The sequence below is a fragment of the Lynx rufus genome, unplaced genomic scaffold (assembly GCF_022079265.1).
Source record: "Lynx rufus isolate CCGP_SWC_20201006 ecotype Redwood Valley unplaced genomic scaffold, mLynRuf1.p SCAF_3, whole genome shotgun sequence".
Classification (NCBI taxonomy): domain Eukaryota; kingdom Metazoa; phylum Chordata; class Mammalia; order Carnivora; family Felidae; genus Lynx; species Lynx rufus.
This window is the reverse complement of record NW_025814845.1, coordinates 133,081,193-133,106,315: the sequence shown is the minus strand read 5'-3', so window position 1 is coordinate 133,106,315 and position 25,123 is coordinate 133,081,193. Positions and strand designations below refer to the sequence as shown.

At 37.3% G+C, this 25,123-nt stretch overlaps 1 protein-coding gene across 1 annotated transcript in view; it reads right to left on the bottom strand.

The window, feature by feature from the left end:
* TMEM144 (transmembrane protein 144) overlaps positions 1 to 24,033 on the bottom strand; it is a 29,754-nt gene extending 5,721 nt beyond the window's left edge. Inside the window, exons 1-10 of the mRNA XM_047090728.1 lie at positions 23,925 to 24,033; positions 21,431 to 21,553; positions 19,341 to 19,440; positions 17,356 to 17,436; positions 11,611 to 11,692; positions 9,624 to 9,700; positions 7,313 to 7,431; positions 4,640 to 4,759; positions 3,426 to 3,523; positions 50 to 103 (exon numbers count right to left, since the gene is read on the bottom strand). Coding sequence (XP_046946684.1) covers positions 50 to 103; positions 3,426 to 3,523; positions 4,640 to 4,759; positions 7,313 to 7,431; positions 9,624 to 9,700; positions 11,611 to 11,692; positions 17,356 to 17,436; positions 19,341 to 19,440; positions 21,431 to 21,553; positions 23,925 to 24,033 — 963 coding nt within the window. The remainder of the gene's footprint in view (positions 1 to 49; positions 104 to 3,425; positions 3,524 to 4,639; positions 4,760 to 7,312; positions 7,432 to 9,623; positions 9,701 to 11,610; positions 11,693 to 17,355; positions 17,437 to 19,340; positions 19,441 to 21,430; positions 21,554 to 23,924) is intronic.
* Between the last annotated feature and the right edge of the window lie 1,090 nt (positions 24,034 to 25,123).

Below are 25,123 nucleotides of genomic sequence, written 5' to 3'. Positions count from 1 at the left end.
TTACCTGGACCTACGCCTGTTTTCTAAATCTGCCCTTTCTTGTACATACCTGTATTTCCTTAAACTTGAAGACACCCCACATTGCAGCTATAAATCCTGGACCCTTAAATAAAAAGAAAAGTTCTAATTAGATTAGTTATTTTTCTGTGACGTGTACTCTACATACAGTAAATTGGAGAGATGACCTTATGCTTTGAGTAACTTTTTGCCATGAAAACAATACAACAATATTGTCAGCTTAAACTATTCATAATCTCAGCTCTAATTCAACATTAACCAAGGTAGCATTAGGTAAAAAATAAAGATTTTTTTGTTTCTTTATGATTTTCATATTTATTATATTGATGATGCTGTAATATTTTGTGCCATCTAATACTTTTCTTTAATGTTATCTACTTATAACATTTTAATAAACAAATAGTTTATGTTTTTCTAACAAACTTAGGACAATAGAAATAGGATTTATAGAAGTAAGTGTAGGAACAACTGATAACTTTTTTGGGAATGAGGCAATCTCATAATTGAAGAAACTGTAGTATGTTCTCTGAGACCCAGCCAATAATGTACTTTAAAAAATTTCTTGTGGCGCCTGGGTGGCTCAGTCGTTTGAGCATCCGACTTCAGCTCAGGTCATGGTCTCACGGTTCGTGAGTTCAAGCCCTGCATTGGGCTCTGTGCTGACAGCTCAGAGCCTGGAGCCTGCTTCCAATTCTGTGTCTCCCTTTCTCTCTGTCCCTCTCCACCCCGTGCTCTCTTTCGTTCAAAAATAAATAAACGTTAAAAAAAATTTTTTTAAAAATTCTTAAACTGATACTATTGCACGGTGATGAACTATGTCTAACATTAAATCCCAACGAATGCTAATGACAGTATTATGGAAAGATACAAAAGCCATGTAAAGATAAATAAGCAATAGGTTTATTCAGACAGGAATAAAATAATATAGGAAAAGGAAATGAGAAGAAGTAAGGTAGAAAGGATGATACTGCAGTTTGAAACTTTTAGCTATTAAAGTTTATTAACTTTTTATAGCTGAGAAGGAAAAAACAATTGGAATTTGGTCTTTGTGGAGAAGGTGTATTGTATCAGCATTTTTAGGATTCCTTTTCAAGCTCTGCACAAACTCTGGAAGAGTTTCACAGAAACAATTCCAACATGTTTTTCCCCTTCCACTACTCCAACCATCTACACGGCTGGGTCAGCAAAGTTGGACTCTACTCCCGGTATGTAAGCAAAGCAATAAAAATACTTTACTCTGTTTATCAGCATCTGGAAGTTTCAACATCAAAAGAGCCAGAGAACTAGGTCAAAGGAACTGTCTTTTATCAGTGACGTAAGGTCCTAAGCCTCAAAATCCAAATCAAACAAGAGGCATCTGCGTCCTTCAGGCAATTCCACACTGACTTGGGACAGGATAAGAGGAAACAATAGAATGGGGGATATAATATTAATGTTATCATGCCAATCGCTCAAGAATTTTATCCTTTCTAATCTGAAAATTTATATCCATTCAGAGAACATAATAGAAGACAATGCCAAAAGGTATCATTGCCCTTTGAGGCTTTTTGGGTGATGATTTCCTAAATATTAGTTTAGACGTGGTCTAAGGGTTATTGTAGGGAGTGATGTGGTTATAGGAATGGTGCTTTGCTAAAAGTAATGCAAGCACAATTCAGAGTGTGGACATCCTGTCTGATTCAGGCAGAGGAGAGCCAGGTAGGAAGGAGTTTTGGATAAGAAATATAGCTGATTTTTTGGCAATTGGGATTGCATATTTTCCTTCCATAAAATGAATATAAATTGCACATTTGTAAATCAGCCTTTGAAAATGAGGTGAGCTTGAGCTATCTTCAGAAGCTGAGCTTCTGAATAAACTGATTCAGCTTTTAGATTTATCAGAGAAAACTTAGAGCAGAGGGAACAAGCTTGCTCCTGCTACATGGGTTTTTTTTCTTCTGTTTTCTTCCCTCCCACCTCCCTCTCTCTTTTGCTTCCTCCCTCCCTCCTTTCTTCCTTTCCTCCCTCCCTCCCTTCCTCCCTCCCTTCCTCCCTCCCCCCTTCCTTCCTTCCCTCTTTCCTTTTTAATTATCATTTGCTAATAAATAATATAGATGCTGCTTTCAAGAAACTCACAATCTAGTTACCAGTGAGTACATAACAGTGGAAATATATGCACCTGGGAAGAACAGTGCTCCCGGAATTAAAAAAAAAGTGCTCTTTTGATAAAATAAAATTGATCATATTTATTATTGTTGAAGCTGGGTAATGGGTATGTTTGAAATTTTCCACTAAAAAAAGTTAACGTTAAAAAAATCTAGTTCTCCCAAGAAATGAAATAAAGAAAAATATGAGATCGTTGACGAAAAGACTGAATCTTGTCTGCATGTGGAAAAGGTTGTTTTTGGCTAGAGTAATGAAAGTGAAACCAAACAAGAACCTAGTAGTAATGTTGCTCAATTCCCTCAATTCCCAGGAACACCTGTTTTCCCCAGGTAACAAACCCCAGGCACCAGAGGAAGCTCCACCTGGTAGGTGAGAAGACTTTGCTTATATCACGGTGATTCGAGAACAGTGCTTCAGACAGGCAAGTCTCCAAAAGCCACAGTGATTACTCCCACCGACCATCTGCCCATACCTCACCTACCTCAGCAATTTATTTCCACTGAATTAGGCTTTAATGTTTTGTCCTAAGTCTTTACCATAATTTAATACAAGAAAGAGTGATAGAAAAACCAAATCTCTGTCTACTGTAAATTTGTTTGAGGAATATTATTTATTGTTACTCAGTGTCCTCTGTGAAAGGCCCCATGTGATACATTCTATTAAGAATTTAGTGCCAGAAAATAAATGGTCTCTTCTGAGGAAATAATATGTTAAAAAGAATTAGCTACCCCATTAACTCCCTTTCGTAAGCACAGCGCAAAACTTGATGTTTAATCATATAACTCATCCAGAGACAGTAGTTTGCTTTAGCACTTCCTGAAAGCCTTCTTTAAAAAGTACCAGATGAAGTTCCACATGAGGAGTCTGAAGTACTTTCTGTCTCACAAGGTTTTCATGAGCTTCAAGTGCCAGAATATACTCAAGAGCATTTTTAATTTATAAACTGTCATCTAGAGATAAATACTGTTATAAACAGCAAATTACAATGTATCCAAAATAACATTAGGTAAAATGACCAGACAAAAACTGCAAGGATATCAACGATTAATAAACCTGCTAAAATGAGGTTAGCAATGTTCCCTTAGTGGTCAAGGACATGAGACCAGAGGCTGCTGGTGAATCCACATGAAACTATTATACACATCGTACTCTTAAAAAAATCAAACTCCATGACAGTCCTCAGTGATTCACTAGGGCTGCTTCAGAAAAATCAGATTTACCTTTAAAAAACAAAACTGGGGAAAGATGAGTTAGCTACTTACAGCAGTGATTATTGGAAAACTGACCACAGCACTGAGAGAGTGGTTAGCTATGAACCAACAGCAGGTAGCTATTGCCCAAAGAGCTCCTGACAGGAAACCTGAAACACACACAAACAGTGCACACTTACAAGCCATGTTCCTCTCCTGAAAAATCCATGCTCTAGATACAGCAGGAATATTAAGTTGCTCATATCAACGCATTCCCATTGACATTGTCGGCCAACATGGATTTTTGAGCTGTGTTTTATGATAATTTTGGAAACCAAGTCATTTTTTTTTTTTTTGCTCTTGATGGCTGTGGGTATAATTATCAATTTTTTCACTTTCTTGACATTAAATAAAATACCCAATGTTGTGGTTGAGGTAAAGATTGGGTAGTGGAGAAGGACCAAGGGACGATACTGGATCTGAGCATGCTCTGTGAACACCATTTATGCTAAACTATAAACATAAAGATGTTTAGAGCTAAGGGGGAAAGAAAAGCCTCCTAGAATTTGAAAGAAAATACCAGATATAAATTTCAGGATAGTTTAGCTAAGTGTTCAGTACATATCTTATCATTTTTTATAATGGTATAGCAGCACACATTGACTTTACTGAATCAGGTATTCAAAATGAATCTCTGACATATGTTTTATTTTGTTCTTAAAAAAATTTTGCTTGTGGACTTATGTCCCAAATTGCATTATGGCAAACTCTGAAATAAGTGAGAAATTATATGTATTTTTTACCACCAATGCCGAATGGGTTAAGCCCAAAGCATGCGCATTCAACATATGCTTTTTTCAAACTCTAAAACGGCTTCTTATTATTTTTCAGAGAAAATGTTTGTTGACCTAAGTGACTACAAATTTCTATTTGTTGACACTTTAAAAAAAATAGTCATAGGACTCTGACTTTTAATAAACATCCTGAGGTAATGAAGAAGAAATAATAAAGTCTGATGGTCAATTTACAAGATATTCTGGTGTAGGAAACCAGTGGATCTTAGATTCACTGCTCAAGTTTCAGGTTCTGTGATGACTAGTATTTCATATCCAGTTTCATGGCTTTTAAATCCTTCATATTTAGTTGTGAGTTGGGTCAAAGCAATTAGGGAATGAACATATACACAGACACACACACACAGGATGGCTTGGTTTCCAGATGACAATTAATCAAACTAAGTGAGTGTACTCTCACAGAGTAAGATTTTTTATAGTAAATATTCTTACCTGGCAAGACTGCTTCAGGATATAGCTTAGGGTTATTTTTCATGGCTATACAGTAGGCGAAAAAGTAGACTGTACTTGTAAGAAAGATGCCGCTGAAGTGTGCAAAAACATAGTCTAAATCTGAAAATACATATTATAAAACTCTCAAATGTGTCATTCATTTCAAATATATTTAAGGTTCTAATAATAAAACAAATCCACCAAAATTAACCTTAAAAGTAAACAGTCATTAATTATATTTTATTATCCTAGTTTTCTACATGCTGTGTATATGGAATTAAATTAACATATTTAAAACTTAGAAATATGAAGTGGTCAATTAGTTATTATAATCAAGTCTAAAAGACTTTTTTATGATTATCTTGGAAAGATAAATAAGAAACTATAAACGTTATGTGAATACGATCTTCTTTTTAAGAATTGTATTCAGACTGGGGTGCCTAGGTGGCTCAGTCTGTTAAGCATCTGACTGTTGATTTTGGCTCCCATCATGACCTCATGGTACATGAGACTGAGCCCTGCGTTGGGCTCTATGTTGAGAGTGCGGAGTCTGCTTGGGATTCTCTCTCTCCCTGTCTCTCTGCCCCTCCCCTGCTCACACAGTGCTCTCTTTCTGTCTCTTTTAAAATAAATAAACATTAAAAAAAGAATAGTATTCAGATTTAATTTTATCAATGGCTATAGCAAATCTCCAGGTAGACTGTATTTGGGGGGTGTGTATGAAAAAATTATGGGAGTGCTAATTTTATATGGTGACCAATTTGGAGACCAGCATCTCTGTTGCAGATGACGTTATATGGAAGGATATTCAGGAAGTTATCCCAAAGAGAGTTTTATTCAATTGTTTATTATAAATCTCATTACATTATGGTGGCCCAATATCTGAGAAACTGCAGTTCCACTGATTGTTTGATTAGGTTGTACTCTAGTCATACAGACGGGTGTACTATAACTTATTGGCTGGGAAGGCCACATTGGATGTTCCTCTCAACTAAAATTTTGACAAAGATGAGCGGCCATGTTTAAGGAGAAAAGCTTGAACATCAAAGAGTTTGTCTATTCTTCTAAAATCTTAGACCCTACTTCTGGATCAACACATCTATGGACCACCACAAGAGGCAACATAACACAGTTTTTAAAAGCACAGACCACCTGGGTGGGATCTTCAATTCACTACTTGCTAACTTTGAGACTCAGACAAATTACCTAATCTCTCTCTTAGTTTTCTTAACTGTAAAACAAGGATAATAATGGCATCTAACCCAAAGGTTGCTATGAGGGTCAACTGAGTTATTATTGTAATGTGCTTGGAACAGTGTCTAGCACAGTTCACGTACTACTTATGTGTTCGTTAAATAAATGAAATAAAAAATTATACCTCCCTAGGATTATTTTTGAATAAATTGGAATAAGGTGTATTCCTACCAGACTACATTCAAATTGTCATAGGATAGATCCCTAAGAATTGATTGTACTATTTACATAAAGAGATTGTTGAGTACATTGTTTATTATGTCCCAGGACCAAGAACAACTGTACTCCTGGGTAATTAGTTCTTTTTATCTTGCATTCACTGATTTGTGGGACTGATCTGATTTCCCTTGTGTCTGTAAGAAACCTTAGAGCCAAATTTATGGTTCATTTCTAGACAGTGTACAGATGTGTCACAGAGTTTAGACTCATTCCTGGTTCCATTTTATTTTTTCACTCTTTTTTCTCCTTCTCTTTTAATTTATCCTATGTTACTCTATTTTTATTGTTTTTTTCCTTTACAAATGAAAAGAATAAAAACACCAAAAGTATTGTATACACTCTTATAAAAAAGACAGAAGTTAGTAAAATATTTGAGTGGTGTTCATGGGGCTGAATATAAAAAAGGAAGGAAGAAACAACGGTCTTCCTTCCTCACTCTATCCACTCAATTAACGTTGTTCAAATACCAGCTTTTTTTATCAGTCTTTCCCTCATGACTTTTGCCCTTCAAATTTTTCCCTTATCTGAACATAGATCACATTCATTTTCAGTACCATCTAATTTAGAACTTGATTACCCACAATCTCATTCTTTTATGATTTCATTGATGGAAACTATGCTGTAACATAATGATAGGACTGCTGCAGTAGACACCCTTTCATCTCCTGATGAGTCTGTACAAGGCTATTTCATATAGTGTTAAGTTTATACCAGAGAGACTAATTCTATCACTAGAAACTGAGATAACTTGGGAGCCTATGTTGGGCTTTTCAATGCACTACTTTATGCTTTAAAAACAATATCCTCTAACGAGGCTATACTTTGACCTTTATTTCATTTTAAAGTGATATGTACCGCACTTCAGTTTTTTTCTTTTTAAGAGGAGAAGAGTACATATTTTCCCAGAGATTAACTAACTGGAAAATAATCTCCAAATCTTACTATAAAGCCAGGAACCATGTGTTAACATCCAAGTAGCTGATATAAATCCTGACTAAAGTTGATTATATTTATATTTGATGATCATGTGAAAATAATCAAACAGTCCTTTATTACTTTTAATCTATAGTGACCATTTACAATGCAAAATATCAAATCTATGTGCCAGGATTTACTATGTAATCACATTCTTTTTATATTCTTAAGTAGAAAAACAGGTATGGAGTTTATTTATAAAGTAAAATAATGTTTTACTCTTACCATACTGGCTTGCCCCTGTGTATATGCTATCATTTCTTTTGCTGTGGTCCTTTATATAAATGATTGGCACAAACGTAGACCCGTAGAGTATTCCAGATATCACTGCAAGACTGCAGCCCCTTAAAAAACAAATACATCACTGCTAATCTTGGCCCACAGCAGTATTTCTGACAAACACACAAATGGAATCATAACGAAAGCATGCTTCAGAGTATAAATCACAAGCAGTTAAGCAGAAATCACTCATCTATCTCAAGCTCCATGACTGTCAAAAGTCAAAGAAATACCCTGCAGGGTCAGAGCAGCATCAGGGCACAGACTAAAGCTTTGGTCCCCCACTGTTTAATAGTGGACGTACACAATTTACAGAAGTTATAATGGATTATCATTGTAAATTGTCATTACATAGATAGGACGATTGCCATCATAATAAACTTGGCTCTCTAAATATGAACGATTTGTGAACTGATGCTATGCCCTCTGCTTCTTTTTTAACCAATAACACCCAGCACAGGGCTAGGATAGACAAAATACTAAATGCATGCTTGTTCAAAACAATGATGGAAATCCACAGACTTGCCTATGTCAATTACGCCTTAGTCAACTATGGCACGGTCAAGAAATGCTGATTTAATAAAATAATTTGGATATTTGCAATAAAACATTACTTTTTGTAAAAAGAGAATATTTCATCTTAGCACGGGGTTCATGTTGACTCCTCAGACTTGGGCCTTATTCACATGAAGCAAGTATTCCCAATAATCTTAAGGAGAGATGATTAATATTTTGGAACAATCCCTTTAAGTTAATACAAAGGATAATGGCATGAAACAAGAAAGTTTTAGGCAAAAAAAACCCCAAAACCAAACAAACAACAAAGCCAAACAAACAAAAACCAAACCCATTTCTTTCCAAGCTTAAAAACATATTCTTAAAATTTATTTTAATAAGTGCTCACAGGACCAATCAGCTCTATCCACACTGGAAATCCCTGTGTCCTGGTGAAGCCTGGAGCACATAGTCCTGAAAGGGGTATCCCAGGCACAGACTGGACTAATAGATCAGGTCTAGCCAATCATGAGACAATCAAAAATGGTCAGAGAAAGACAGGTATCACATGATTTCACTCATATGTAGAATTTGGGAAACTTAGCAGATGATCATAGGGGAAGGGAAGGAAAAACAGAGAGAGAGGCAAACCATGAGAGACTCTTAAATATAGAGAACAAACTGAGGGTTGATGGGGGTGGGGGGCTAAATGGTGACGGGCATTAAGGAGGGCACTTATTGGAAGGAGCACTGGGTGTCATATGTATGTGATGAATTACTGGGTTCAACTCTTTAAGCCAAAACTACACTGTATGTTAACTAACTTGAGAATTAAAAAATAAATATACATTAAAAATGGTTTTCTTAACAATCCCTTAAGAAGGGAGAAACTTTGTGAAAAAATGTGTTTTTTTTGAGAGACCAGTTTTACTTTGAAGCAAAAACAGCAACATGTTCATCTTCCAAAGCTCATTTGTGAGCTCATTCTTTCATTCACTCAATTGATTTAAACATTCATCGAGCATTTGTTATGCACCAGGCACTGCCTCTTTCCCACTGTGAGAATAGTGTACATACTAACAGAGGAAATGCTTTATATTCTTCAAGTGCTTATGTGTGTCACCACAGAAGGTCCAAAACAGTCATTGACTGTAAATCGCAAGCTATATGCTTACACATTTTCACATTTCTCTGCGAATCTAAAAACGTCCCACAAGAAACTCTAAAACACAGGGGCTGATGGTAAGCCAAACTCTCTCAGTCTTTATGATAGTGGGGGGTAGAAATACATGGACCCAGAGTATACTACTATATTTGAAAATGAATATCTTGAGATTATAAAATCATCTAGCACATGAGTGTAGGGACTTCCAGCGGACGGCAGGCCTCCTGGGCAGTGCAGTATTAGATAAGTGTATTTCCTAATTCGACTGTGATTGCTGAGAGCATATCAGTCATTCTGTGCTGTGGCCTACATTACCTCTTTTACTTTAGGCACAAAATTGCTGCAAAATGAGATTGCTTTAGTCAGCTTCTTATTGGCCAGAGATACTGCACTAGCTTAAGAATTCCATGAAACACTGAGATCAAGGACCTCTGGACCTAAAAACTCAGCAGAGGACAAGAAGGTCTCTCCACCATCAAACTACAGGAGTCAGAGCTTATGTTACCATTTTCTTCTTGAACTCAGATGAGTATCACTTCACTCCAGTAACGCTTGCTTTACCCAAATATGAAAGAGAATAACGGAACCTCTTCTTACACTATGCGCTGTTGCAGTGTAGAGAGTTTATCCACCCAGGAATAGTCACGACAGGGATCTTGAATTTTGTTGATCACCTATTGAAAATATTGGCATGAACCAAAACAAAACCAGCACTCCTTGATAATCACATTGGTGCCAAAAAGATTTTCAGTGTTTTTCTCTTCTTTCCCAAACGTACTTTAAAATATGAACAATTGACATTATGCATTCTGATTCTGTGGATATCTCCAGACTCAAATGTTTCTGATTCTGTTCCTCTTTCATTCAGAATGGTTTGGCAGTTGGCAACTTCTCTGTTTAAATTTTTTCAGTTTAATACATGGCTACTTTGATACACCTATCAAAAGTAACAGAAGTTAACAATGCTTGTGTTTCTTTTGCATATTTTAGTAATCTGTTAAAAAAATTAGAACCAAGGAAAACTCAGACTCTTCTACGGAATACCTAAGATTGATAGGCAGTTTTCTTAGTTTTTGTTTTTGTTTTTTTTTTTTTTAACTGAATTACTTAATAAAACATGTCCAGCCATGTTTCATGATTAGGTTAATATTCTGAGTCAATAAAAATTAGAGGCAAATTTATAACATTTATAATATTGAATATGATCATCTTTGCCTTTTGGCTGAAGTTTACTTGATGTAATACTCTTACTGCTCTTGTAAGAGATAAGAAGTAAGATTTGAATTCTTTGTCATGTGTTAAGTCAAGTTTTCCTTTGGCAATACTGCTTTCTTTTGTGATGAGGAGTTCATAATGTATGGCTGTGTAATACCCAATCATGCTGCTTATGTATCTTTACACTTGGTTTGCTCATATCCCTCCATCTTGCTTAGGAAAATCTAAGGCAGTTAGCCTACAATTGATCTTGTACCAGGTGACATTTCTTTTCTCGTTCTCTCCCTTGGCTTGAAGAGTGGTTTGAAGATTCAGGAGGTATCCGAATCCATAGGGTAGGCAAGGAACATGGGAATGCTCCTTCACTCAGTCGCAATTTGTCCCTTCTCTCTGTGACATTTTCCAGAATAGAGATGTCTATGGGTTAGCAAATCTCTTTCCCTTATACTTCAGCTAATTATTAGTTAACTTTTTCAACCTAAGGGTTCAGTCACCTTATTTGATGAGGGTTTTGATAGGGGAAGAGGGAAGAGAGAAGAAAATGTTAATTTTGAAGTAAGGAGTACAGGGAGCACCCTCAGGGAGGCAGTACGTCAGTGGGGGCATGGGATTCCAGTTTCAGAGGGCATCTGGATAGCAATGGAGCCATGGCAGCTAGGAGAGATACTTGAAATAGAAAGGACTAGAGTCTGGGCTCATGGCAATGGGGGTTCACCCTGAAGTCATTTCTGTGTATGTGGTCACTGGCACCTGTCTTCTGTCAGATCTCTTATAAATGTTGTCCCTATTTAATATAGATTTGCTACTCCAGACTCATTTAGGTTCTTCAAACTCAACCAGTGATTTGTTACATATTTCTTGTCTTTATCTTTGAGTGGGAAAGGATGTGGCGAAAAGAGAAAAAGGAAGAAAATCAAGTCCTACTCCAACTTCCCTATGACTTGATTTATCCTTTCACTGGCTGCCTTTGATCTATTTCCCACTACTCTCTCAGGGCCTTACTTTCAGACCTCCTTCCTCTCTCTTACTAAAGTAACTTTCACATTCTTCTTCAGCCTTTAGGGTCTTCTTATCACAGAAATCCTTAAACCGTTCCAAAATATGGGCTTGTTTATACATCTCCTAGTTGGGATCTACCAATAATAGATAGAAGTAGGTCTCTGTGATTGGTGAAAAGCTTTCCTGTGGCAATCTTGATGGATCACTACCTAGACCTAACTATAATAAATATGTAATATGAAAACATATTTTAGACAGCCCAGATGAAGGAAAAAAAGAACTACTTTCCCATCTGTGTTTCAAATCTATGCACTTTCCTTTTACCTTAATTTTATGTTTCAAATCATATGGTTTTTCATATTCTACTCACATGCTCTGTCATTAACGGTGTGGTGTCCACATAACTCGTGCTGCTTGGTATTTCGCTTTTGATGAACAAAAATATGAAAGCACTGTAACAAAAGTAAATTTTAGTGATGGTTATCATAAGCCTGGTTCATATCAAACTGCCTGCATTTTATGAGAAAACAGCTTAAATCTAGTCCTGACGATATGATTACTTCCAAACTGCCTCTTCAGTGGCCCTGTCATTTCTCTAGAACTGCCATTCTCTTTGACATCTCTCATTGTCCTTAATTGCAACAAGTTAGAGGCTTAACTTATAAGATTTCCCCTCAAATCGGATTTTTCTCTTGATGCTATTGTTTCAGCCAATAGCTGCATCTTTCTTTTCTTACTTAACTCTGGAATCACATGGTAAAAAATTACCTTGAATGAAAACCACCTTGAATGACTATTTTGCACCTATGATGCCAACAAAACCCTAAAAGTTTAAGAGCATCCTCAGGTGGACAGACAATAGAAGACAGATAACCACTGATGTGAGTGCAGAACTATACAACCCCCACTGAGGAGACTCTGGGGCCCTAGAACACGGTACATCCACACTCAGGTGAGGCCACCTTCATGGTTACACAATGGGATGCTACATGGCTACAAAAAAAGAAATGAGGCTGACCTCTGTGCTCTGATATGGAAAGATCTCCAGAGTATATTTTAAGAAATAAAACACATACACATAAGCCTGATGATTTTTTCCCGTTTAGCATTCTCTCATAATGCATTGTCTATTCACGTCCAGTATCTTTGTAACAAATGTTTCACTTAACATTGACTTTTGAACCATGCAAATAGGTTAAAATGTGTTAAAATACTGAATGAACTTCAGAAAATTGACACCTTTGGTATACTTTTGGCATTCCTTTAAAATTTTTTTTTATGTTTTTATTTTATTATTTATTTATTTATTTATTTATTTATTTATTTATTTTTGAGTGAGAGACAGAGTGCAAGTAGGGGAGGGGCAGACAGAGAGGGAGACACAGAATTCGAAGCAGGCTCCAGGCTCTGAGCTGTCAGCACAGTGCCTGATGTGGGGCTTGAACTCATGGACTGTGAGATCATGACTTGAGCTGAAGTCCGACGTTTAACCGACTTAAGAATTTAACCGACTTAAGAATTTAACCGACTTAAGAATCTTCCTCTTCTCTGAATCCCCACAACACTAAGGACAGTCATCACGTAATCCAGACCATTTACCACAAGTCCTTGTAAACTTTTTTCTCTACAGGTTTTCTAATTCAATGGAAGATATCATATCCTTCAAAGTTCTCAAAGTACTTAACACTCAGTAAAAATGAATGCATAAAACCTAATTAAATGTGTATTTCTTAGTTAAACATGTGCTTACATACATGTTAATTTGCAAAGCTATCATTAGACATTTCAACTGCATTTTCCTCACAAAGTTACAGTAAAAACCCTCTACTTTGTATCGACCAGTGTGTCTTCGTAATAACAATACAGGATGGTAGAAATACTTGAAGGGTACCAATGTTTCTTCAAACAACTGTACGACTAGGCAACAAACCCGTTAGCCTCTCTGACCCTCAGCTTTTTTTATCTAAGGAAATGGGGATGTACCCACTTTTTCATCTAAGGAAATGGGGGTGTACCCACTTAATTCTTTATAGAAAAGAATTGATAAAATTTTCAGTGTACTTTTTGGAACATGGTAAAATCTCAAAACAGGTTAGTAAATAAAGAGTCTATTGGGTGGAAGAGGGAGTTTTGAGCATGAGAAAAAGAAATCAAGACTAAGCAATCAGTGGTTCTTAGCTTGTGTGAGCAGTGTTTGTCATAAAATAGGTAAGTCATCTCGATTAGATCAAGAGGGGGTACAGGGCACTAAATTAAGACAAGGTAATGGCATTTAATTTATGTATGTGAACATAAAACCAAATAGATCACAAGGTCTTTTGGGCTACAGACTTACAGAACTTGGTACAGTGTGTCAGACACAAAGTTTCACGATAAAGTCTATGAATATTGTCAAAAGCATGGGAAAAAAATCAGTATGTTTTACCTAGGGGTGCTTCTCTAAATTTTCAACCTTTCCAGTCCCCCTAGATTTGTGACCCTATACATCTTACTATTAGTAAAACTGGTGTATTTGTTTTTACACTCACAACTGAATTCAACAAACCTTTATTGAGCAGCTATTAAGTGTCAAGCACTGTGGCAAAGTCTAATGGTGATGGTGGGAGAGATGGTATAACAGAAATTAACAGACTTTGCCCTTCAGGATCTCGAAGTTCAAGGATAAAGGAACTGTATGAATAATATAGAACAGACCCTGAGAATTTCTGTAATAGAAGAAATACAAAATGCAGTGGAAGTTTAGGAATGACTCATTCGAATTAGGAAGAAATCAAGAAAACACGTAAGATGGAAAATGTCCATTGATGTGTAAAGGTGGCCACAGAGGCTGAGGAAAGGGTCTTAGGGCTGAGGGAAATGTCTGCAGCATGTTGTGCTAAATAATCCTGACTCAATGACTTGACAATACAGGGACAAGGCTGATCTAAGAAGAAGGGTTGAATCTGTAACTGTGGAGGACATGCCAGATTAAGGAGACAGATTTATTCTGAATCCAATGGGGAGTCTTCCAAGGTTCTTAACCAGAAGAATGATGACTGATTTGATAGCAGATACGAGCAAGTTAATCCGGCAATAGGAAAAACTGGAATTAGGGAAAGTAGATGTGAGAGATTTTTATAATCATATATAGGTGGATATATCATAGGGAATTGGTGGAAGGGAGAGGAAGACCCTGTGAAACATTAAGAAAAAAATTTGCAGCAGGATTAGATACAGGATGGGGTATGAAAGGAAAAAAAACTCAAGATGACTAAGGTTTTGAATTTGAATAACTGTGGCTAATACATTCTGCAAGAGGGGAAACACAGGAAGAGGAAAGAGTCTGCAGGGAAGGGTAGAAAAAGGAAAGCAATTCTGACTGCGAAATACTGAAGGCAGAGAGAAAAGAACTAAAAGTCTAGTGTTTGTGGAATGCTGACCATGTGCCTGACCCACCAGGGTCCTCTTCCGTGCCTTATCTCACTTCAGATTGGGTGCGAGGTGCCTGGGGGGCATCTATGTAGAGATAGAGATGTATAGCTTGGTCCGTAGTTAGATATAAGGACTGTGGCTCTGAAGAAAAGTAATGGCCAGAAACAAAAATTGGATTTCCTCACAACACGACTCTCCAGGATAAGCAAGTTAAGTGAGAAAAAAACGGGGAACAGACTCAAGGATAATCCAAAGCATTTTTTAATTGGAAAGGAAATCTGCTTTTTTATGAACTCTGACTTCTGGATCTTCATTAAAGTTTAAGAGAACATTGTTTCTTAGTTTCAGCTCTACTCCCATCACCCACCCTTGTATATTCTCTCCTGAACCATGGATACTAGAAGGCTGAAAACTATCTTCCCAAACTGTATTAGCAGTTAGGTTTGCCAAGGGGAGGCATACAGATAGGCTTAAAGGTTGGGGGAAGCCATTTTGTTTTGATGGTGGCTCTGGTTTCAGGAGCAGTGGTAACTCAGGGCAGAGGTAACCGTATTGATTGGAGAGTGAGCCCCAGGGCTTTGGGAAGAGCCCATTCTCCTTCTGCTTCACTGGGCCTTATCACAATTTTGTAAAAATATTCCCTATGTGAAATCCTCTGCTGTTTAAAATACACAGAGTGGTTTTGGTTGTAGAACCTGACTGATACTTACCTTACATATAGGAAAAATGTAAGGTTAGAAATAATTTAACCAATCCTTTAAAAACTGGACTGTATAAACAATTGGAGCAATGGCTTCAGTTTTAAAAAGAAAAGCAATATCCCAAACAAATGTGACTGCATTCCAAATTTCCTTATACTGGCCATGAAACTCTAAGATTTTTCAGTGGATGCCCTTTGAACAAACTGATTTAACTGAGTTAAAATGATGAAATTAAAGTTTCCAGAAGGGCTGCTTGGTAAAGAAACATAGAAGGGAGCTGGAATGCACTGCAGGAAGAGAGCATTACATTTCTGTACCACAGACCAAGCTTCAAACCAAGCTGCGTGATTCCCCAGGTGCACTGACTAGTTTACCATAGAGCTGAACAACACATGCCCACGGGGAAAACAGTAATTGAACATGAACTAGTTATTAATAAAAGTATGATTATTATAATAAAAATTACCCAATTTATAGAGGATTAGCCATGTGTCTAGCAATATACAAAGCACGTAACATATTTCTATTCATTTCCTCTTCAAAATATCTGACAAAGCTGGCACAATTATTATCCCTACTTTAACACCAGATGAAGAAAACAAGGCTTGGAGAAATTAAGAGATTCGCCCAAGGTCATACGTGTAGAAGTGGTAGAACATGAGTAATTTGCAATTTTAGAGAATGTGCACTTTCTAAAGAAAGAAGAAACATGGAGAGAAACAATGCCTGACGGACTGAGTAAATTGGCCTTAAATTACCATTAAGTCAAACCTAAGGGCTGCTGCATTACAATTTAGGGGTGTAAAGAAATTGTTTTTGAGAGAGATATTCAAAGCTAGTATGCTGTATGAATTGTACAAAATACATAAAATCACCTCTAGCCAAAAATGTCAGGAATCTGCTATTTTAGAATAATCTATGTTATTTCTTCTCCAATTGGCCTGGAACCACTCTCTTAGGCAACATTTCAATGACAAAGAGATTGTTCCTGAATGTGGCTGGGGAAAAGCCATCATTGCAGGAGGAAGAGAAATATAGTGTTCTGTCCCTGAAGAATAAAAAAGTACTAAAATCTTTCCAGGCAGTGCCATCCATTATGTGAAGCACTGACAGGGTATATAAATGGAGTCGAGAAAGGAAAGGGGACTGAATTTAAGGTGACCTAATTCCTGTTGGAGTTTTATTGATTGACCACTGCCATATAGAGATTTAAAGTCATTTTCATCCTCATTCATATAGTGCATACCACTAGATACAGATACATCCAAAAATACATATTTATATGAGTATGTGTTTTCACACATGAGACAGTAGTTATCTAACTGGGGTAAGAAGAAGAGATTAGGTGGCAGGAATGTGGAAACTCTGTGGCAAAGAGTAAGTAAGTAATGCTAAGAGGAGAGAATCAATGACTATTCCAGGGGCATCATAACATTTATTAATATAGTATTTAAAAAAAAATTTTAATGTTTGTTTATTTTTGAGAGAGAGAGCAACAGAGTGTGAGCGGGGGAAGGGCAGAGAGAGAGGGAGACACAGAATCTGAAGGAGGCTCCAGGCTCTGAGCTGTCAGCACAGAGCCCGACGCGGGGCTCAAACCCATGAACCGTGAGATCATGACCTGAGCTGAAGTCGGACGCTTAACTGACTGAGCCACCCAGGCACACCTATATAGTATTTTTTAGTTTGCAAAATAATGTGCCATTTGATTCTAATTCATGAGCTATGTACTGTGATTTTTCTAAAAAGTCACAGATAATGAAAATGAGCTTCAAAGCAGCTGATTTTCCTGAAGTCTCAGAGCTTTTGAGAACTAAAACGGGGCCTGTGACCCCAGACCTGACCCTTTTTGTCCTCAAAATATGTGAACGTAGATAAAGAATCTGAGGACAAATCATGTCACTTTTATGAAACACAGGCTTAAAAAAATGTAAACACACTGAGATCTCTGAAAGATATTCTAGATGTCTGGAAGAACAGTTAAATTAGAAATGACTGTATACCTTACTACCGATAATCCAGCTCCAATGTAATTTAGCACTGGTTTTGACACTTCTTCTGCATCCATTCCAAACCAGCCAAACCTAGAATTGAGAAAGTTACATCACATTTTTTTGAAAATGTGTTCATCATAGTGTTTAAGAGCATGGACTCAGGGTCAGATTCCTGGATTCAAATCCTAAATCCCTCTCTTACTAACTGTGACTTGAATAAGTTAACTATGTTTACTGTGCTCGATTCCCCATGTTTAAAATGGGGTACCCATATGGTCGGTATAATTATTATACATATACCTTCCTTCATATGAAGATTCAGTGAGTTAGTATATGTAAATTTGGATGTTCTTTTCTTATTAAGACTAAGGAAGAAGGAAGACAAAATAAATGATTGAGTAATTGAATGCCGATTCATTGGCTGCAATTTTGTATAGGGTTTATTGAAACAGACTTTTTTTTTTCAATATATGAAAATTGTTTTCCATACAACACCCAGTGCTCATCCCAAAAGGTGCCCTCCTCAATACCCATCACCCACCCTCCCCTCCCTCCTACCCCCCATCAACCCTCAATTTGTTCTCAGTTTTTATGAAACAGACTTTTAAATAACTGCTTGGTTAAAGATCACTCCTTTTTGGCATCACCTTAATTTTTTTTTTTTTTTCATGGCTTGAGTTTATAGCGATGATTACCAACAATCACTGTGAACCATTCAGGGCAAGAGTGAAAGAGGCAATAACAAGAAGCAAAAGAAAATAGCACTTGTAAGGTTGGAGGTCAGTTTGTTTTGTTATTACTGAGGTTGTTATAATGCTTTGAGAGGGAAGAGGAGAACAAAAAGTAAGGTAAGGGTGACATCCTCCCTGCTTCTTCTTTTTTTTAAGTTTATTTATTTATTTTGGGAGAGAGAGAGAGAGAGAGAGAGAGAATTCCAAGCAGGCTCTGCACTGTCAGCACACAGCCCGATGTGGGGCTCGAACTCACAAACCATGAGATTATAACCTGAGCTGAAACCAAGAGTCGGATGCTTAACCGACTGAGTCACCCAGGCACCCTGACATCTTCCCTTCTACTTGTCTTCCCAAACTCCACTTAAGTGTTCATTTTAATGCTTAACAAGGGGAGCACAAATAGAACTTTCTATGATGATGGGGCACTTCTACTGGTGCACTGTATACCAGGGTAATTTCTAGCCATATATGGCTATTGAGCTCTTGGTATATGGGTAGTGTGGCTGTGAAACTGAATGTTTAATTTTATCAAATTTTAATTAATTTAACTTTGAATATAAATGGACACATATGGCTTCTGGTGACCCTGTTGGACCCCTCTGGAGCTGAGGTTGGCATACTTTTTGCTAAAGGGCCAGAGAGTAAACACTTTAGGCTTTGGGAGCCAGATTGTCTCTCGTGAGCCAGACCGTCTACTCAACTCTACCACTATAGTGTAAAAGCAGTCATAGACAAAACGTAAATGGATGGGTTTGTGTTACAAGAAAACTTTATTTATAAAAATGGCTGGTTTGGTGACCCTGACCCAGGCTCTAGAAAGAAGATGTGCTTTAAGACTAGAAGGCCTAGATTTGAAGCATATCTTATTCATTCTGTGATATTCAGCAGGTTATTCAACCTCTTTGGTAGCTCTCTAATAAGGTAGTGCTTACCTCATCTTTGTAAAAATGAGAGGAGAATGATGCACATAATGTATCCAGCAAATTGTCACACACAAAAAAGGGAAAATAAACACCAGTTCCCTTCCTCTCTTCCTTTTTCTGTTCTAAGGAGACAATTCTTTACTATATCTTAACCAATATCTAGACCAGATATTAGAACTTAGAGCAAAGAATAATTATAAGTAGCATATTTTATGTGTATGTCTTACCAGCTATAATCTCTGTGAGGTTAAGAACCATTATTCCTCTCAGCTAGCCCAATCCCTACGACTTGTCTTACATGAGTGTAGAGAATCTTACAGAAATTGTTTTCTGTTACCTTGAGCTTGCCCAGCCAGTTAAGGCATTAAAAGATCCCCAGATTAATATTCCAAGGCCTAAACCAATGGTTTTGATAATTGGGACAACAGCAATATTCCCTGTAGATGTAACATACAGAAAAAAATATGTTATTTCTGATAGAAAAAAATACATTTATTTACAAATTGAATTAGTTTTTAACTTCAACTGAAGCTTATGAGATTTTGACAAATTTAGTAAAGTACAATTCCTTACTTTTTAAATAAAATAACTACATTTTTGGCATTGAACTCATGGTTATGATTGCTAAAAGAAATAAACATAAGACAAAAGCTTACAAAGAAAAATATTAAATTAGCTCTTTGCCTAGTAGCACCAATGCTTTTTATCCTTAACATAGGTCTCTATTCTGTAACTTTTTGCAGAAGCTGTAATGATAAAATTAGTGTCAACAGTAAAATTAGTCTTAGACTTGAACCAGGGCCACCACTGGTAGAAGTTTCTGGCCCAATATGGCCCCAGACTTTGCTCTTCCATGCTCACTGACTTGTCTTTCGGAATCCTGCATTCATTGCTTTGTGCTCTGGAAGGTCACTCAAGGCCAAATGCATGATTGTTTTTTTTTGTTTTTTTTGTTTTTTTTTTTTTTTTTTTTTACAATTCTTAACCTTTCAGCAGTCTGGCTTCAGTCCTGCAATCGCCTTTTAAAAGGTTTCCTCTCGTAGCTTCCAAGATGCCTTCATTTCCTGATTCCCTCCTCTCTCTCTTTAGCTCTTTCACTGTTTGCTCTCTCTCGGCATATTTTCTGGATTTAGATGCCCCTTAAGTATTTTCCCCTGAACACATTCTTCTTCTTGCTATATTCTTCTTTGGGTACTTGACCTAATTTCAGGATTTCAGCTGTCAGTTAGAGACACATAGTCCCAGTGGTATTGTTCTAGCCTGGACTTTCTCCAGAGTTTTAGTGCTATGCTCCCACCACTATGAGAGGCCTCCAACCAGAAGTCCTCCACTGTGGGAATGTCAGGAACTTCAGACTCAAAAGGTCCTAAGCTGAACTATCCTTTTTCTTTTTGGACACATACCTCTCTGTATTTTCAGCACTCATGTCAATGGTACCACCACCCTCCTCATCACCTATAATAAAATCCCTACATCATCACTCGTTGCTCCCTTTCCTCAACTCCCCATATCCATTCAGTTACTATGACCTATTTCATCCACATCTGCAACATTTCTCAAATTATAGCCCTCTCCACTGAATCCCAAAGGAAACTGCTGGGTGATTATAAATACTTTAGTTGTGATAAAGATCTGGAGGATAGATGGATGCTTTCTTTCTTGCCCTCTCCCCATTAAACATAATAAACATGATCATGTGAATGGAAATTTAAAAGTGAACTCTTTTGTCCTCCAACTCATGAACTTCACTAAATCATTTAATTCTGCAGAGACTCAAAATAAGTGGGTACCCAATACATTGTTAACATTTTAGAATTTTTTTGCTTTTAATCAAATTAACCCCTGAAGAGCCTTGATACTTTGAATTCGTTTTGCCAAATGGAATAGAAATCTCCTGGAATGTATTTATATTAATGGAAGAAAACCATCCTGACTGTCCAAGCAAAGGTACACATTCTTATATAGTTTCAGGAATTGATAAAGCAACAAAAGGAATATTTTTGCTTTTATTTTTTTGCCAGTACTTTTGAAATGATAATGTGTGCCTGTTTGCCTACATTTAAGGACAAATCTTAAAAATATATATTAGTAGAGGCTACTATTAAAAAATATTTTCTGATAAACATAGAGAAAAAAAGGCTGGAGCACTTAAGCTAATATATGAGTTATGCTTGAATAGATAGGGAACAACTGAAATATATTTGCTATAATTGTCTACCAAGAACTAAGAAAGAAATCATTAAGAGGAAAAAAGAAATGCACCCAAAATATTTATGCAGCATCTGAATGAAAGAAACAAAATTAATTTCTAGTATCTATGACTAAGGATTGCTCAGAATTGCTGTTGATGCTATTTTCTTTTACTGTGAATCAGAGTCATTTTGATCGGTATTAAATGATTAAAGAATAAATTATATCATACATTACCTGTTGCCCAAATGCAGCCCCCAACCATTGCAAAAGGCCAAAATTTAGGGCAGTGTAGTATCAGATTGACCGCCAGGGCAATCATCCATATGGCAGCACAAAGTACCCACTGGAGAAACATTCCTGGAAATAAGAGAAATTGGTTTCTGTTGTTCAAACTGATTTGAATAAATTTAATGGTTGGAAATATCAAAGAGATATTATTATAGGAATAGCTGCAACTTATCGAATGCCTGTACGTGGGTACTTCGTACATTGAACTTTTACAACTGTTAAGCATCATAATTAACCCTAGTTTGAAGATGGAGAAGATGAATGTGAGATGAAGCAACTTGGCTAAACAGCTAATGGTTTGTAGACCTTGAACTTAAACCTAGGCTGTTGACTCCGAAGCTTACCAAATACAGTGCATTCCTGCCTAAGATTCTTTTGTTTGTTTGTTTGACCTGTTAGATACATCAAGAATTTTCTACCAAAGAGTACTGGCAAGACCAAGTCTATATACCTTTATTCAGATGCTGCATTTATTGCCACCTCTCACCAAAACACAGCATTAAGAATTACAGAACAGCATAACAGTAATTTAAACCTTCAGGGATCATTTGTGCCACCCTTGGGATAAAAATAAAGCCATTTATGGCCACACATAGACCTCCTACAGTTAGCGTTGAATGCCTGTGATGAGCCAGACATTACAAACCTGAGAATAAGCGTTCTGGGTCAGCGAATTCTCTTTCTGGGCTCTGGGTTGCCATTTGCTGCCAGTTATCAGAAGATGACATGGAGATATGAGGCATATCTCTACCTGACGCCTCTGTACCATCAAGGATTTAGGGATTAAAAGGTTAAAGAAAAAGTCTACACTGGAAGAAAGACTAGGGCAGTTATAACTCAGTGTAGCTCCTCTGACTCTAACTGGGGAAGATTTTTGCCTATTTCCATTCAATTTCATGTTGGGGGAGAGAAAAAAAAATGGCTGTTAACCTCTAAGACAAAAAAGGAAGATCGCAGAGATGAGAGGGAACTTCATTTGACAAGTTCTTCATTTCACAAATGAGAAATTGAGAACAAAAGAGCTGATGAGACTTGCCCAGGATCACACAGTTGTTGAGAGACACCTAAAAGCCAGTTCCTCTACCCCTTCAAATATATTTTGTTCTTCTTTTAGTAGTTTCCATTTCCATCCTAACTCCAAAGAAAAAGAGAAGAAAAGCTCTGGAAGAAAAAAGATTTGTAATTCTATTGTTTAAGTAAGTAACAAGGTCTAAGGAACTGAGGGGATAACACAACTGTTTCCCACCCAGGTGTTCAGTGTAACATCTCCAGTTCTTTCTCCTGGCTACAATACGGGGCATGTGGCAAATATGGGGCATCTGGGTGGCTCTGTCAGTTAAGTCACCGACTTTGGCTCAGGTCATGACCTCATGGTTCGGTTGGTAGGTTTGAGCCCCACGGAGGGCTCTGTGCTGACAGCTTGGAGCCTAGAGCCTGCTTCGGATTCTGTCTCCCTCTCGCTCTCTGCCCCTCCCCCACTTGTGCTCTCTCATTCTCAAAAATAAGTAACTAAATATTAAACAAATAATAAAGGCAAGTAGATTTTTAAAAAAGGAAAAAAAAATCCCTCTTGCTTCTCCTTCCCTGAAGTTCACATTACTGTCAAGTCGACTGTAGTGTGCCATGTCTAGAAACACTGAACTATGCAAAGTCATATAATAAACACTACAGAGTTTTTATGGGGAAAAGGGTACAAAACTCAAGTTTCATCAACGCATATGAAAAGCAAAGACAAGAACCTAATAAAAATGGTAGTACAGTTTTACACTGGCTAAGCGGTGAAGAAATTCACAAGTATTACAATAAACATGGCACTTTAACTTGAAAAAGACTTGAGGTTTGCTTATAGAAGTGGGCATTGCAAGTGTGGCAGCTTGTGAGCTTTTGTGAAGTTGGTGGATGGGGGGGTCCTAACACCAGACGTGAATGGGTGTGGTGCTGATGGAGCTGAGGGATGTTGAGGAGTGCGTGCGCAAGTGCGTCTTGTGCCTTACCGTGCATCTTTATTCCTCTGGGTGCAGTTTTCTGTGTTCACCTAGTGTTGTAGCAGAGTCGAAATCATACCTAAGCACAAAATTCATTTCGTGCTCAAACTGTTCTCTATCATACAAAGCTTGTTTGAAACTCGTGTTTTCGAAACAAGTGTATATTAGTAGCACTGACTAACTTCCTTTTTTTGTAAACATAAGAGATACGGCTAAAAAGCCTTCCTGATGGTCTCTCTCCTAGCTTTACCATGACACACAATTTTAAGATTTTCCTATACTGACTAAATCTCAGATAAACTGGCATGAGCATTATTAAATGATGTATCTTAAGCTCTATTCATTTGGCACCAGGTACAAGAAAATTGGTAGCCATCATTAAAACAAAAGACCGAAAAAGGGAACTTCACGTTTGAAAAGAATATAAAGTTAGCGTATTAAGGAAAAATAATTACCATCACCAGTATCATATTTTTTGAGTGGTACAAAGTTTGAGCCAAACAAAAGGACAGCCACAGAAGAGGAGATGAAACCAGTGGTTAAGTCTGTTCCATTATTGCTCATGGTTCCAGTACTGCCCAAGAGTGAGCCGGTTCACTTTAGACTTGATGCACTTTTCAAGAGCTTCTGAAATAAAATAAAAATAAGACAACTAAGAAGTTGTGAATCTGTGAGCAAGTTGTGACTTATATGTGATATTTATTGAGATTTTCCAAAGCATGCTAAGATTCCTTCCTCCAAATAAAAAGTTAGGACGTTATGAAATTATGTATTCTGTTTACACTCCATGTTCATTCATCTGTTGTTTTGTTTATTTTACCAACAAATACTTTTTGATCACTAATCTACAATTAAAAAAACTTTGGGGGTGCCTGAGGGGCTCTCAGTAGGTTAAGCGTCTGAATCCTGATTTCAGATCAGTGACGATCTCACGGTTGTGAGATCGAGCCCTAAGTCGGCCTCTGAGATGGGCATGGAGCCTGCTTAAGATTCTCTCTCTCTCTCTCTCTCTCTCTCTCTCTGCCCCTTCCCTGTTTACGTTCTCTCTCTCTCTTTCTCTCAAAAACAAAACCCAGGGGCTCAGTCGGTTGAGCGGCCGACTTCGGCTCAGGTCATGATCTCGCGGTCCGCGAGTTCGAGCCCCGCGTCGGGCTCTGTGCTAATAGCTCAGAGCCTGGAGCCTGTTTCAGATTCTGTGTCTCCCTCTCTCTGACCCTCCCCCGTTCATGGTCTGTCTCTCTCTCTGTCTCAAAAATAAATAAACGTTAAAAAGAAAATTAAAAAAAAAAACCCAAAAGAAAAACTTTGTTTTCAGAGCTCGAAAACCTTATTTCTTCCAAAATCTGGAGACAAGTCTTATTATATTATAAAAAATTTTCTCTTGTGTAGGCTGACTAGTAAAATGAAAAGATTTGTGGGCCAGGGCTCAGTTTACCTCAGTTAGTTGTGTGACAATCAAATGAAAGAGCACATGTGAAGACTTTCAGAACTCTCAGTGCCTCAAAAGCAAATCGGAGCCTGAGGACACATTTAGGTTCTATAGCTGCTACACACTCATGATCACCTAGAGGCAAAGGCACTTATCAGTAGTGCCCTCATGGTCTGTATTTGTTTAAGCGATTCATGAAACTTTGTATCTTTCTGACTTAAAAAA